The sequence below is a fragment of the Bos mutus genome, chromosome 14, assembly GCF_027580195.1.
Source record: "Bos mutus isolate GX-2022 chromosome 14, NWIPB_WYAK_1.1, whole genome shotgun sequence".
NCBI lineage: Eukaryota > Metazoa > Chordata > Mammalia > Artiodactyla > Bovidae > Bos > Bos mutus.
Window position 1 is genome coordinate 72,514,931 of NC_091630.1, and position 16,918 is coordinate 72,531,848.

Below are 16,918 nucleotides of genomic sequence, written 5' to 3' on the forward strand. Positions count from 1 at the left end.
ATTTCAGATGTTGGCAACTGGAGGAGGGTGGCAGACATCTGTTCAAATTCTGACCTGCCCCCTCCCACCACCACCAAAAGCAGGGGTTGAGCGTTCTATAGACAAAGTGCAGAAACAGCATAGTCATCTCTAACAGTCATCTTTAAATTGGTCATCAGTGGCCTGACCAGCATCATCTTGGTTGTTTCAGGTACAGTCTTCCTAATTAATATTTAATCAGTACAGTTAATAGTCCTAATCACTTCCTAATGGGCTGCATTTGTTCCCATTTCTTTGCGGCCAGGTCTCAGAATTGTGGCAGTTGTGTCCTGGTCATCATGTAGGTAACTTCTCCACCTGGTGTTTTAATATCTATGAGACAGCTCACAGGATATGGCCCAGACTATTGTCTATAGCCCTTGAGAAAGAACTAAAGGCCCTGACTATGCTTAATGACTGCATTATTATTATTATTATTTAGGCTCATGTGATTGATTTCCTTGGTTTCCCCATTTCCCACTTTTCTGATTAAATTTAATCTTTGATTAAAATTTTCCACAGACAAAAGGCAGGCAGAGGATGTGGAGGCGGATCAGGGAGGGGCAAGGACCACAGAGTCCTGCTCTGTTTCACTTGTGAGTGGAGGTAGTCCCAAAAGAGAGTGGTGATCTGGTCAACCAGGTGCCGCAGGCCTGGGGAGCGAGCCCTGTAAACCACTGCTGTCACTGAGCTCTCTCTAGGCCTCAGAAAGACCAGGGAGGGGGTTGGAAACAGAGCCAGTGAGTTTGAATTCCTGCAGATTCCTGCACCTCCTTCAAAGTGGGCCTAGTGGTTGCCAGCAGAATCAATGTGGAGTTTTAAAACTGATGTTTTGAACGTGAGCTCATCACCCTCATTGAATTACTGGGTGTTGGGTTATAATGAACCACGTCGGGTTAAAAAGGAAAAAGCAGCTTCTCACCAAGAAGCTGGGTTTGCATATACACTTTCCAGGATTGCATCCTATTAGTCCTGAACTGTAGGAGGGTGGGGTGTGACTTCCCAGGAGAAAATGTTCTGTATGATATTTTCTATGTATTTTTTTTTCTTCTAAATGTTAATTCCCCACTCTAAAACAAGACACTGGCTATTCTGCAGGTGAGGCATGGCGCTGGGAAACCAGGGCTGTGGGCCCCTGGGTCAGTGTTCTTCCCTCGTGTGGAGTGGATAATCACCTGTGTGCATGGGGGTCAGTACTACCTGCCTCAGAGAGGACATGAGGAGGGTATGAAATAATGAATGGAAATCCCTGAGCCTGTGGGTGTTGGGGTGTCCTGTTCCTGCCCTCCCCCGATCTTTCCCCCCAGGAGCAGAGATCACAGAGGGTTCAGGAATTATTGGAACTGATATCTACAAGCAAGGGTATCAGACACCTTTGCCAGTTCTGCCATATTTCGAGAATTGAGACCGAGAGAGGTGATGAGAAAGACAAGATGTTGCATGGTTCCTGTTTAATGTGATAATGAAATGAAGCTCAGAATGGCTTTATTCGTTGGTCCCTCCACTGAGCTTTTACTAGAAATGCCTTGAAACTGAGCAGCGGGTTCTGACCTTGACTGGCTCTGATGCCTTTTGTGGGACTGGGGCATGCCTCAATGGCTCACCCATTAGGGAAATAGGTTTTTAACACATTTTCTGAGTTTGGCCTTTCAGGCTTATCAGCTTGAAATTCCATCCTGCAGAATTTATAGAGCTTGGGTCCTAAGATCCGCTGCATTTTAACATGGTATGTGGAATCCTGCGTCTTCAGACACGGTGCCCCAGATGGCACTCTGGCCAGAGCTGAGACAAAGCTGTTGTCATTGTTTAGTTACTAAGTCTTAAAGCCTAGTTAATCCCTTGTGCTCTTATTTTTGGGTCTGGCATAGCATGACCCCATTACCTGTAGTGAGGTTGGATTCTGAGTGCCAGCAACGGTGGTCTGGTCCTCCAGGCAACTTGGGGGCAGAAAGAGGGGGGCCTTTGAAAGGAAACTTAGGTGCCAATCATCCTTTGCCAGCCAAGAGAGACCAAATCTCTTCTTACTCCCTCCTTATTCTCTCCCCTTTCCAAGATCATGCCAGCTACTGTTATGACCTATTTAGAAACATCAAGTTCTTTGAGGCTTCCCAGGTGGCTCAGTGGTAAAGAATTCATCTGCCAATGCAGGAGACGCAGGTTTGATCCTTGGAGATCCCCTGGAGAAAGGCATGGCAACCCACTCCAGTATTTTGCCTGGAGACTCCCCTGGACAGAGGAGCCTAGTGGGCTACAGTCTATGGGGTCGCAAAGAGTCAGACACGACTGAGTGACTAAATAGTGGCAGCAGCAACAGTCCCCCCAGAACCTGCTCAGTTGCAAGGAATTTCAAGTAATTACCTTTTAGCTTCCTCCTAGGTAGCTTGTATTGTCCCGTTACACATGGTAGTAAAGAAAGGCTGCTGATGAAAGCACACACCACTAGAACATTCTAAAGTCACAAAGGGACTTCAGGTTAGAGACTTCCTGATCTCTTTCCTTATCTGCCATATGGGGCAAGAACTTTTATCCCAGCATTCTTCTGGGACTCTCCCTTGGACTGCAAGGAGATCAAACCAGTCAATCCTAAAGGAAATCAACTTTGAGTACTCCTTGGAAGGACTGATGCTGAAGCTGAAACTCTAATACTTTGGATGGGAAGAGGCAACTCATTGGAAAAGACCCTGATGCTGGGAAAGATTGAGGGCAGGAGGAGAAGGGGGCGGCAGAGGATGAGAGGGTTAGATAGCGTCACTGACTCAATGGACATGAGTTTGAGCAAACTCTGGGGGGGGATGAAGGACTGGGGAGCGTGGTGTGTGCTGCAGTCCCTGGGGTGGCAAAGAGTGAGACATGACTTAAGCACTGAACAGCAACAAGAAACTGTGTGAAGTGCTCTCTGTGGCAGATTTATTTAATCTCCCCATCATCTATGAGACGCCTATGCTGTTACCAGTCCTTCCATTACAGATGAGGAAACTGAGGTTGGGCGAGGTTCAGTGACCTGCTGAAGGTCACACAAGTAGAATAGGGGTTGTTGCACTGCTGGTCATTATGCATGTGTTCGTAGCCAGATGGTAGTGCCTCCAGGCACTGACAGGTAAGGAAGGGCAGGGGCTAGCCCAGCTTTAGAAACTAGGGTATCTGGGTCTGAGTCCTAGTTCTCGGAAGTGTGAGCTGTTTGGCATTATGTAAGGCATCCCATCTCTCTGTGTCTTTCTTCTGAAAGGAGCCCCCCTGAGTGATGACATCCGGTGGACACACTATGGCCCATTGGCCAGACACTCTTGTCCATCTACATCAGCTCTGCTTGGGGTCCAGTTGTAGAAGCCCAGGCTGTCTGTGTTTGGCTGATGAGACCTCAAGCTCTTCATTTCCCTCTTGTTTTTTTAGGTAATGAACCAAGAAGATCATGTCTGAAGTACAAGGAACAGTTGAGTTTTCTGTAGAGCTACATAAATTTTATAATGTGGATCTGTTTCAGAGAGGGTGAGTATGCTTTCACTAATTGTGCTTCTTTATCTCGTTGCTTGTTCATTTCTCTTGTTTTGTTTTTCCTCTGGCAGGAGATGATGGTGGTAAGGAGAGGTTGGAGGGAATTTTGGATTCACGAGAAAAGAATTGTATGATTTTTTTTTTCCTGCCAAGTGGAAAACCCAGACTTTTAGTGCACTTGAAAATGAGCCATAAGTTGACAAAGACCAGAAAATGCTAATTTCTCTCTTCCTCCTGCACCTCTACCTACTTGCTATTCCCATTACATCTGTCAGTCAGCATTTAAGGAAGGTGAATTTATTGGAGATGAAGCTTGCCTGTGTAACTCTAATAAAAAGGTGTCTGTAGGATCAATATTTGTAGAGGCCAGCTCACCAAACCACATATCATACACCTGTACCCAGATCGCTCAGAAACTGAGAATTTACATTGTCTTTTAAAAATACACAATTAAAATACAGCTGGGTTCACTTTTTGAGGATGTACTCTGACTTTGGCATTTGAATCCCACGCTGACAAAGAATGACCAGTTCATCAGAACCAGCACTTAGTAGACTGAGAAGCGTGAACTTACATATGGGTTTGTGACCCTAATTATTAATAATGTACCTCATCTGAGCTGTATATTGACCTTCAGATATTGACTGAAGCTTGTGTGAAATCATTATTGTTAGCAAGATGTCTCAAAGTGGCACATCCAGGGCACAAAAAGAGCTCTGTGTAGGTGGTAAAACTGGTTGAAAATGAATATGGAAATCATGAGTTATCCAGTAAGTCTGTGGTACTCTTCTTTCCATATCTACATGGTTTGGGGAGCCATCTTATTTAGCCATGTTCACTGATAAAGTCTAATATTGAATTGGGCCGAGTTAAAACCAGAACTTTGAATCACTATTCTATGTTTTTTATATGTATATTTTAATATATAATACTTATAATTTTTATTATTGTATATTACCATTATATATACTTACCACTGTATATCTATGTTATATATGCTATATATATTTTGATTACTGTGTATGTTACAAAAAGTTATGTGTTCCATTAACACATAAAATATTTTTAAACCATCAATTATCATATTTCTTATCTTTTAAATACCTTTCTTACATTTATAACACATACCATTTATGAATAGAACTGTACATGCATATGATTTATAAATAAACACACATATATTGGGGCTGCATGCCTGAAAATATTTTTACAGGTAAATATGCAGATCCTAAAGCTTGGAGACCACTGGTCCATCTCATCTCCCAGAGCAAGGAAGACTCTCACAGCTTTCTTTCAGCTCTTAATGCTTCCATTTCATGGAGTGAAGGGGTATGGAAATCTAGGCACACTTCAGAGTGGATGGGGGCATAATTGTATGATCTGAGTTGCTTGAGAGTAGGTTCAGTTTAGCTATATTCAGGAACAGGCCAGGGCAACTTTTGGATCAAGTCTGTTAGACTTCTCAGGGAGGGATGGCAGGAGTTTTAAGATCCCTAAGGTCCCATCTCCAGGAAGAGCTTGGTGTAGATGGTCCCCAGCCCCCTGGATTCTGTGAGCAGGGAGCTGCAGACAGGCTGGGCTGATGCTAGCCAGGATTCTGCCTCTGCCAGCGGAGTTCCTGACAGGCATGACCCCTGGAGCTCAAGGGCTAAGGATTTTTCTGCTCTGAACCTCTCAGGCACCCTGTGTATGTGAAATATAATTACTTTCCTAGCAGGCACTCCATGGGGATGTGATGCCTGCTGTCCAGACCTCGTGGGCACAGTGGGGGCCTGGGTGAAAGGTGGCGGATGATCTCCTGATGTCATCAAAGAGAGAGAAAGTAGGCTTGGGGGCTGTGTGCTCCATGCTGTCCTTGGATGGTAGAGAATAGAGCTGGGGCTTGGAGAAGAAGGAACATGTCCTTCTTTGAACTGTGTTTGACTGTGGTCATCTGTGTTCCACTTGGTTTCTCCAGTTAATGAGAGGCTTCTTGAGCCTCTGTCCAGATATGCCAGTTCATTTACCCTGTCTGCCAAGACAGACAACCTTTTTTTTTTTTTTAATGTATTTGGTTGCACTAGGTCTTAGAACAAGTAGGCTCTTTAGTTGTGGCATGTGGGATCTAGTTCCCTGACCAGGGATCAGACCCAGGCCCCTTGCATTGGGACCATGGGGTCTTAGCCACTGGAGCACGAGGGAGGTCCCAGCCACCTCCCCCACTCTTGATTTGCTGTGAGGTGCTGTGTTGTGTGAGAGGCTGTGTTGTGTGAGAGGCTGTGTTGAAATCACATGGCTACCAAACTGAGAATGCTGACCGGGGATTTGTCCTGATCAAGGAGTTACTTGCTTACAGGACTTTAATGTTTATCATTAGTTTTTTCTAGTTCCAGAATGTATACTGCTTTTTGGTGATGTTGAACAATCAACTTGCATTTATCTCAAGTCTATACTGAGGTGAGCTCAAGGATTTAGGGCTGAGGGCAAAGGTGAATTCTCAAAGGAAAAGCATCTCCTGAGACCAGTCAAAAGCTTCATGAATGGTCACCTCTGTGCTTGGTGGTGAGGCTCATCCTGATAAAAAGGCAGGGTGGGGAGGCACTGGGGAGCCTGGCTGTGGGTCAGACTGGGCTTTGAAGTCAGGCTCTGCAACGTGTAGGCTCTGACAACATGAACCAGCTATCATTCTAAAATGGTGATGACAAAGTCCATCTTGTGGGGTAATCTGATCAGGTAGGGCACTAATTGCATTAGTTAATACATGCAGAGCAAGCAGCTAACATGGAAACTGGTATCGAGTAGAGGCTGTCTAAATAGTCCTTTCTACCTGTGAATCCTGGCTTCCAGTCTGTCCTTCACACTGTTAGTGGAGTTATTACCCCAAAGGGTTGACGTTTGATCTTGCTTCCCTGTTCAAAAATCCCCCCTTCCTTTTCTCACTCTCAGCCCAGTGCTCAGACTCCCAGTGGTTTGATCTTAAACTTCTGCTATATTATTGTCTGCACTCAGACCCTCCTGCCCCTAATATTAATATCTGCCTTGACCGTTCTACCCTCTGCAAGCTCCAGCTCAAATATAACCTCCTCTCCAAACTATTTCTGTATGTTGATTGATATTCACCTGCTCTGTTCAGCCCAGTTTTTGTGAATCCTCTTTTCCCCTGCTTCGAAAGAGTATCTTTTATGTTTTATTCTGTCATCCATTCACTCACATGACTATAATGTATGTGAAGGTTTTCATTGCTTGATATTAATTAAGCTTCATTTCATGTCTTTCCTCCATTCCTTCTTTACAATGTCACTTAGAAGATTTTTCTGCCCAGAAGTTTTCAATGATTTTACATGTAAATTTTGTCCTGCCCACAGAAGGGTTGCACACAAAAGGACCTATAATCAAGACCCGATGTGGAAGGCCAAATATTGTAGAAATATTAGGGTTGAAATCCCCTCTGAAAAAACTCACTTGCCTCATCTCTGCTGGAGAGAAAACGGTTCACTCCTAAGTCAAGTGGCTCCTGAAAGAAAGTGCCATCTCGTATTGTTGCCCTGACATTTCCCATTGTGCCCCAAAGCCCAGTGACAGCTAAGCTCCCTGTGAAATTAGCTAACTAGCCCTGATGTGCCTTAATAGACTCAGAAATACAATTATCTTTGCTTGCCAGAGATCAATGAATTGATTTGTCTGATTCTGTCAGAAACAATCCTTCTCTTCACTTTTCTTATTAAAATTTGTTGCTGTCCTTTTCAGTCCTTCCCGCCTTTAGAAAGGGAGGAAGGACTACATGAGGTTTGATTTGGGACTTTTATCACTTGCTGCCAGTGGTTCCATCTAGCACAAGGGAGAGTAGATGGACTCAGTGATCTTTAAGTGTCTTTCTTTCTGTGAAATTCCATGATATTATTTTAATAAAAATTTGATCTCTCTTTCCCCATGAAATGGCATTTAAAAAAAAAAAATTATTCCTATGGAGAGGGAACAGACGTCAGACACCCACGGGCTTTTGCAGCTGGACTGTCCGGATTACTTTTCTAGCAAATCCACATTCCTGTTAACAATTACCCTGTCCCATTTTTTTCCCCCATTTTTTTCCGCTTTGAATCTGTGACTTCATAAGCCTATGGCTCTAAGCCTTTTATCCTCTTAACCCCTGGCTGAGGATACACTCGGCAGATCTGTAGAGAAAAGACCCTTCCAGGGGGCTGAGAGTTGGCCTGCAGAGACTGAAACATCTCTGTGAGCTCAGAACCACCCACAGGGCCTGATAACTTCCTGGAGGAGTGCAGGTGGACCAGAATGCTGGTGGGTGGTGCCGGCCCCTTCAGTTCTGCACTCACTGCGGTGCTCGCTCAGGCCTCTCAAGCGGAATGAAAGGGCACATGGTCATGAACCTGGTGTGGAGGAAAAAGCAGAGACACAGGTCTGGTCTAAGAGTCAGAGATCTCAGGTCTGCTTCCACGTCTTCTGTTACGAGCCGGGCACCCGTGGGCGCAGCACTGACTCTCTGGCCTCAGTTTCTTCTTTGGCAGTATCTTATGTATGCCTATGGCTGATTCATGTTGATGTATGCAGAAACCAACACAATACTATAAAGAAGTTATCCTTCAATTAAAAATAAATAACCACACACACACACACACACAAGAAGTCATGAGTGAGGTTTGTAAAGCATCTAGTTAGAGAGAGCCAGGCTTGGCAGTGCTGGCAAGGCGGGCTAAGCCCATCCTAGCCTTTCTCTCTCATTGGTCACAACTGAAATCTGCACCCGATGGTCCTCAGCTGGTTAGTGCCAGGGCTGGAGCTGACCTGGTCGGGCAGCTAGTGAATACTGCCGTCACTAGAGATCCACTGAACTTCAGCGTGTTTCTTTCCTGGAAGGGTCTTTGAGTGCACCTCGGGTCAGAGGAGTAGACATAAGACAGTCCTTAGCTGCTCTGTTTTTGTTCCCATCAGTTGTCAAATGTTGCTCAAAAGCAGTTTTAAATGTACTTCATCATGTTCTCATTTTAAGCTTTTAATGGCAGACACATACACACACATAAAGCAGTTTTGCCTATTGAAAGAATTATGGTGACTTTTTCATCCTTGTACTTTTTCTTACTTTTCATGATACACATCATCACTTTTGTAATCAGAACTCCATCCCTCTTCCTCTCCTTTTTCACTGGGCAAACATTATTTCATATGCACATGTGTTTTCCTTTACAAAAATGTAAAATATTGGACTTCCCTGGTGGTCCCGTGGTTAGGACTGCATGCTTCTACTGCAGGGGCTGCATGTTCGATCCCTGGTCAGGGGACTAACATCCCACATGCTGTGCAGCTTGGCCAAAAAAAAAAATGTGCGATATTAATTTGTTCTCTATTTTCTCTCTTTCCACGTGGTGAACATTTTTAATCACCTGTATGTCCCTTTGCAACATGATTAACAGCTGCAAAGAATTCCGTCATATAACTCCACCATAATTTATTTAACCAGTGCTCTATTTTTGGATGTTTTGCTTCCTTTTTTACATATTAAAATGCATCTCATTATTCAGAAGTTACCGTGACATTTTTGTTCTTGAATAACTAGGAAGCACTTTAGTCTTAATAATATAAACAATACACCCTGAAAATGAACTTTCCCCATGTGTCTTGGTTCTAGTGAAAGTGAAGTGAAAGTCGCTCAGTCGTGTCTGACTCTTTGCGACCCCAGGGACTACACAGTCCATGGAATTCTCCAGGCCAGAATACTGGAGTGAGTAGCCTTTCCCATCTTTAGGGGATCTTCCCGACCCAGGGATTGAACCCAGGTCTCCCACACTGCAGGTGGATTCTTTACCAGCTGAGCCACAAGGGAAGTCTGCCTTGGTTCTAAGTCTCTGATAATGTTGATAAAGATGAATACTCTTTGACCAAGCACCTTTAAAAAAAAAATTAGAGTATAATTGCTTTATAATGTTGTGTTGGTTTCTGCTGTACTAGTAAGTGAATCAGCTATGTGTGTACATATATCCCCTTCCTCTTGAGCCTCCCACCCCCAACCCCCATCCCCACCCACCTAGGTCATCACAGAGCAGTGAGCCGAGCTCACTATTTTATACAACAGCTTCCCACTGGCTATCAATTTCACATATGGTAGTGTATATATGCCAATCTTATTCTCCCAATTCATCCCACCCTCCTCTACTTCCCATGTCCACGGGCCCGTTCTTTATGTCTGCATCTCTATTCCTGCCCTGCAAATAGGTTTATCTTACCATTTTTCTAGATTCCACTGGACAGGGTGTGGCAAAAAGAGAACCCTCTCCGCTGTTGGCTTCCCTGATAGCTCGGTTGGTAAAGAATCCACCTGCAATGCAGGAGACCCCCGTTCGATTCCTGGGGTGGGAAGATCCGCTGGAGAAGGGATAGGCTACCCACTCCAGTATTTTTGAAGTTCCCTTGTGGCTCAGCTGGTAAAGAATCTGCCTGCAATGCAGGAAACCTGGGTTCAATTTCTGGGTTGGGAAGATCCCCTGGAGAAGAGAAAGGCTACCCGCTCCAGTATTCTGGCCTGGAGAATTCCATGGACTGTATAGTCCATGGGGTCACAAAGAGTCGGACATGACTGAGCAACTTTCACTCTTCCTGTTGGTGGGAATATAAATTGACCAAGCACTTTTATCGTCCAGTGAGGTGAGGGAGGGCATGATCTTCAGCCTAACCATCCCCATTTACCCCCAGATCCCTGTTCCATCTCCTCTTAGACTTCTGCAGCAGGCATTTACAAAGCTTAGAGGAATTAAACACCGATCAAGAGTCTTCATGGCATCAGGCAAATCTCCACCTTCTGTTGAGGAGCATTTGTGAACAGTAGGGATGTAACAATCTCCCATGTCACTGGTGTCTGGGTGGCTCCGCAGGTCCCAGGGGCTGACACTCAGGTCCCTGCAGGTACTGTTTGGGAACTTTGGGAAAACGAAAAGACACCCCTGCAAGGCTGGCCCTTTGCTGCTCCTTCTAAATGTAGATAGAACTTAACTTTCATCAGCATGCTGTGTGTTCCAAGAAAGGGGGAAATTCTCTCTTCTCTTTGAAAAAAGTCTCTTTAGTTCCACTGCATGAAACTTTTATGTCTCAACCCACTAGAGTCAACAGCAATATATTTGGGGTTGGAAACTGTAAAATCCAACCCAGGGACTGACCCTGGGTCTCCTGCATTGAGGGCAGATTCTTTCACCACCGAGCCACCAGGGAAGCCCATTATGAAGAGCTTCACATAAGCCCTCAGTTCTGCAAGGATGCAGTGTTATCCACAAGTCACAGAGGAAGCACAGACTGACAGGAGATCCAGGTCTGGTTCAGTTTTGCACTTTGTGCAAGTGGCCAGGTGAAGGGCTTCTCCTGGGGTGGCCTGCACCCCAGAGTCCACACATGTGCTTTCTGCCCCGCTGGGCTTGTTTTGTTCCTCTTGGAGCAGACAGAGGTGTTCAGATGTTCTGACGGACACTCCCCACTTCCACTTCTTTAAATACTCCCACTTCTGCAAACAATACAACTTCAGAGCACAACTTTTAGGGGGAACTCTCACCCAGACTTCCTTTCCTGGCTGCCCGACACTGTCTGTCTGTCTACCTTGAACAATCAGAGGATGATGTACTGAGAATTAGATCCTCTTGGCCAATGACTGACAGGCCCCAGAGGCATTTTCTTACCCAAATCTATTCACACTTCCTTGACAAAAGATCTTTCAGTGAATGGAATCCTCAAAGATGATCTCTTGCCCTCTTTTATTTTTTCTTTTTGAGTTTTATATGATTAATATTTATTGGGCTGAACCTTAGTTGAAGAATGTGCTAGTTGTTCTTATTTATTTATTTAAATAGGAGGATAATTGCTTTACAATATTGTGATGGTTTTTACTATACGTTAGCATGAACTGGCCATAGGCATACAGGTATCGCCTCCATCCCGAGCCCCCTCCCACTGACCTCCCCACCCCCTCACCCCCCAGGTTGTCACAGAGAGCCAGTTTGGGGTGCCCTGAATCAGTCATACGTACATTACCAGGTGCATGACGCCATCCCCCTTTTCTACCCATTAAAGCTTTCTCTTGTCATCCTTCTCAAGAAGAAATGTGTGGCATCCCTCCCATGGAACTGTGGTGCAGACGGCCCCTGGTGAAACAGACAGAACCTTTGTCGGAGCTGCTTGTGTGTGTGTGTGGTGGGCACATGGTCTGCGAATCTGGATGCGAACTGGCCCCATAGAGGGAAACTGTTCCAGATGCTGGGAGAGCTACCACCTAAAGCTGACATGGTAAAGCGGGTTTGCTGTTCAATGTAATCAAGCCAAAATCGGGTGGATGGGCTGATAAGCACAGTCACCCATCGCTTGATGGCCTGTCTGAGCTGATGCTGCTGAGGTTGGGGAAGATACACAGAGAAGGCTCCTGGCTGGAGGAGCAGGTCTGGAAATACGGACCAAGGTGTTTGAACTTTCTCCTCTAGGGATAGGATGAAAAGAAAAAAGTGTAAGTGATAGTCTCTCAGTCATGTCTGACTCTGCAACCCCATGGACTGTAGCCCGCCACGCTGCTCCGTCTGTGAAATTGTCCAGGCAGAAATACTAGAGTGGGTTGCCATTCCCTTCTCCAGGGGATCTTCCCAACCCAGGGAGCTAATATGGGTCTCCTACATTGCAGGTGGATTCTTTACCATCTGAGCCACCAGGAAGCCCCAAGGATGGTATAGGAGGGGAGAGTATGGCATGTTTTAAGAGAGGATCAAATTCGGGTTAAAACAACCTTTGGCTGAAGCATGGAGAATGCAGGCACTGCCTGACAGATAGTTGACACTCATACATTTGAATCCTACTCATTGGGTGAGGTTACTTATCTGAGTCCAGTCATGATGATTAAGGGGATGTTTATTGAGCCTTGTGACAAGGAAGTTTCTCTTTGCACTCCAAATCCTGTTGATTGGTAGTTTCTGAGGTTTGTATAAAGCTCAGATCCCACCACTGATTTCTGTCTTCAGATGACTTAGTGGGCTCTAGACCCATAAGAAACAGTAATGAAATGGAACCGTGTCCTTTATTTATAGCTGGGAAAGTTCCTAATACTCTCTTAGGGCAGGGCATTGAGAAAATAGATTGAGCAATAAGGATTAAGCATAGGCTTGCATGCCAAAATGGGATTTCTTCCTGTCTCTGTCTACCCCAACTGAAATAAATCTTTAGACTCCAGTGTTTAGAGACAGGGGAGGAAGAGGGAAGGAGAGAAGATGAATGGATACCTCGGGCCCAAGAGGGGCCCGGTGTTCATAGACTGAGCTGTACTTACTGAATACAAGGAATAAATAGCAGAAGTCTGTGCACGGTGCTTGATATTTATTATCTATTATTAAAATACATCTCTTATTATCTATTATCAAAATACATCTCTTTCAGTAGCCCAGGTTTTCACCAATCAATTTGGCAGTGCCTTCCTGCATTCACCCCTGGGTCACCTGGTCCAGTGGACTTAAATACCACCTATAAGCTCTGTTGTGCTAAGTCACTTCAGTTGTGTCTGACTCTGCAGTAGCCCTCCAGGCCCCTCATGGAATTCTCCAGGCAGGAATACTGGAGTTGGTTACCACGCCCTCCTCCAGGGCATCTTCCAGACCTAAGGATCAAACCCTCATCTCTTACGTCTCCTGCATTGGCAGGTAGGTTCTTTACCACTAGGGCCACCTGGAAAGCCTGCCTATAAGCTACTGACTTCCCTATTAGGTCATCAGTTTCTCCTCTCTTCTCAACTTCACACTTGCCCAGTAGGTGTCCTCCATCCAACATCATCTTGCTGTCTTAAGGCATCTTAAACTTGCTCTATCCAAACAGCAAACCTGATCTCCTGCCCTCCCAAACCTCTTCCAGCAAACAACCCCATCTCAGTTCATGGCACTTCCATCCTTCTTGTTATTGAAGTCAACATCTTAGAGCAACTCATGACTTCTCTCTACCTCACACCTCGTGTCCACTTTATCCAGAAATCCTACTGGCTTTATCGTCCAAGGTTATGCAGAACACAACATTTCTCACCTCTACTGCTAATGCTCTCTGGTTCTAGCCACCATCAAGTTCCACCTGGATTTGCACCATAATCTGCCCAGCTGATCCTACTGATCCATGCCCATGTCTAGTTTCCTCACAATGCAGAAGCCAGATGGTCCTTGCAAAGCCTAAGTCAGATAGTGATGCTCCTCTGTTCCAACTTGCTGTTCTCCAGTTGGCTATGAATGAAGCCAAAGTCCATATGGCTGGTTTACTCGTTCCCTCTTTTGCTTACCTCCGGCCACAATAGTCTCTCTGTAGTTTCTTGATTATACTGGACGTGGCCCTGCCTTAGAGCCTTTGTGCTGTCTGTTCCCATTTCCTGGAATGCTCTCCCATCAGCTCTTTCAAGTTTGCCTCATATATGAATAAGGAAACTGGGTGCAGAGAAAGGATGCTTTGCCTTGTAATAGACAGCTGCAGAGCGGAAAAGTCTTCTCAGGATCTCAGATTTCCTGGTTCCTAATCAATAACTCTTCTCTCATAACCAAAAAATCCCCAGTGTCTTCTGTGGAACATTAGTCCCTCCATGGTCTCCTGCCAGAGTCCTCTCTTGGGATGTTCCTTGCAACAGTATTTCTCTACTCATGATATCACAGATGTGTGCACACACACATGTGTATTTGTGTGTGTATGCACACATGTGGAGTGGGCTGTGTGATACGAATGTTCCAAAGAACATCTCTTGGAGGTTGCTTTTTCTCTCATGCTGTTGTCCATCCATCACAAGGATAGAATTGCAAAACTGTCCAAAGTTGGAATTAACTGGGGGTGGGGGGACGATGGTACCTGACTTTTTTCCATTTTGTCCCGAAGCCTTCTTTTGAAGAATAAGCGATATGAATGCTGATGTTGGTGAAGGATCCAGGGTGACATTTATTGCCCTCTATTTGTATTAAGAATGTCGAATCGGATTTTTAGTTTACATTTTTGAGATACCGTATGACTGAGGAAACTTCTTAGATGAGCACACAAGGGAAATTCAAAGGGGCTTGCTCAGTGGCTGATGTTTGGGCTCTGGTGTCAGAACATCTGATTCTGGGTCCTGATTCCAAGCCCCCAGAGCAGTATGGTCCTGGACACATGACTTCATTTCTCCACATCTGAAAGCCAGATAATGATAGTATCAACCTCCTATGGCTTTTGTGAACAAAAAATTACATGTGTGTGTGTTGTGCTCGATGATTTTGAGCTATCTAATTATTATTTATCCTTATCATCATTATGGTTATTACACAATTTGCCTGAAGGAGCCCTACTGCTGGTGTCAGCCCAGGATTTAAGCCTGCCTCCAGCTTGCTGTGCAGCTCATATATTCTTGTGCGTGCTTTGCATTGCTGACTCCACACTCCTTATCTCAGCTTGCAGAAGGGGCCACAGAATCACCTCTCTTGAGATTTGACCGTTCATCTCTCCACATATCCATCCCTTCATCTCCCCATTTATGCTTCCTCTCATCATGCAGATATCAAATAGGTAATGGGTGGCCCGACCTATGCAAATAGTGGGGAAGTAAGCAAACAGGAAAAGAAACAAAGAAATGAATTGGCCTCAGCTTAGTCCTTGCAGTATCCTGGGAACTGAGCTAGGCATTTTATCTCCATCGTTTCATTTAATTATCCTGGAGAAGCAGATATTATCTTTCCCACTTTACACATGAGCAAACCGCCTTTGACAAACAGTAAAACAAAATGCCTGAAGCCATGTAGACTACTACAGCTGCCATTCCAAGTCTGTCTCACTTCCAACCCCACACGCTTTCTCAGAAGCCACACGGCTTCCCTTCCAAAACCCATATCCTGGACCTCTACATCCACACATCTTCTCGGGTCTGAAGAACTGAGGAAACTCACAGACACCATTCGTTTTGTTGGCGGTAACTTCACAAGTGGCATTGGTCCAGAGTGAGCTCAGGAAGGACTTGCCCAACTCAGACGTTCTTGGCTTGCATTGTCCAGTCCTGGTGCCAGAGGGAGGCTGGGCATCACTCCCTCCTCTAGGCTGTGGCCGTGTCTCAGGGGCTTTGAACACCTCTCAGTGTCTCACCTCCAGGACACCTGGCAGCGTGTTGACAAGCCTGAGTTCTCTAAGCTTACAAATGATGCCCCAGCTATGCCCAACAAGGAGTAATTAAATGAGCTGGGGAGGATTCAGGATTGTGATCACCATTTCAGGATCACTAATAGTCTTCCAGGAACGTGAAAGAGATTCATCAATAGTTTCTTCAACTGAGACCAGAACTAAGCCTGTGGGAGTGAAAGGAAGATATATTTTAAGTGCTTTATGTCAGGAAATGTTTTCTAGTGTACCAGTCTTTAGTGGGCCAGGCTGCTTTGACCATCACGAATGTTCTCCTTCTGAAGAATATGGGGTTCGGATGGTTGAGAATCTTGGAAAACTACATATTTGATGCAAAGGTGATGATATATTCAATCACAAACCTTCAAACGTTTGTGAAAAACTTTTGACTTCCTTTCCTCAGGATGAATCTTCAAGGAAATCTGAAATATAAAAGGGAAAAGTAGAGTTGGTTTGGTCAACATTTCTTGAGGTGTGCCCTCTGAGGCTGTTCATCAGGACACGGGGGTATCATTGCATCTGTTCGAAAACCACTGGGAATCCACCAGTAAATATGTAAACACCACATTGGCTAACATTTTTTTGAACGCTGAGCCTGAAACTCTTTTAGGCTTCATATTTATTATCTCATTCAGTTCTTCAAACAACCTAATGAAGTCAGGGTTATGATTGTGTGGACTGTTATGCAGACAAAAGAAAAGAGGGTCACATTTGATGGGACACATTTGAGTCGACACAGCTGGGCTCAGGATCACAGGTCGCTAAGGTTGTGCCAATTCTTTACCAGTCTCTGATTATGCCAGAACTGGTGTATCTGAGTCCAGTCCTGACTAGCCAGCAGCCCCTGTAGATATGTAAGCAGAGTGGACGGTGGGTGACCGAGGGCTGCTACCTGGATTATCTGAAAAGCAACTCAAAAATCTCAGGAGACTGCAAGAGGGCTGTTCGCTGGAGGAGAGGCACATTGTCCCTCTCTGTGAGTACAGTGCTAATGGCCTGTGAAATCTTCCCGGGCTGAGGATCAAACTCATGTCCCCTGCATTGGCAAGCGGCTTCTCAACCACTGGACCATCAGGGAAGTCCTCTCATGATTCTGGCAGCTTACTTGCCTCCCATCCACCCTGTGCATTGGAAATCAGCCGGGGTTTTGCATGTTCTGTTGCCTCCAAGCCTCGTGCCTCCCCCACAGCTGCTGCAGTATTCTGTCTGCAGTGTTCTCCCTGCTAACTCCTGCTCAGGTTGTCTTTGTCTCTTCTAAGAGATCACCTATCTCAGGAGACTTTATTATAGTTTA

At 45.2% G+C, this 16,918-nt stretch overlaps 1 protein-coding gene across 1 annotated transcript in view; it reads left to right on the top strand.

The window, feature by feature from the left end:
- Positions 1-3,427: 3,427 nt before the first annotated feature.
- FAM135B (family with sequence similarity 135 member B) overlaps positions 3,428-16,918 on the top strand; it is a 149,157-nt gene continuing 135,666 nt past the window's right edge. Inside the window, 1 exon segment of the mRNA XM_005904046.2 lies at positions 3,428-3,504. Within this exon segment, the coding sequence (XP_005904108.2) occupies positions 3,428-3,504 (77 nt within the window).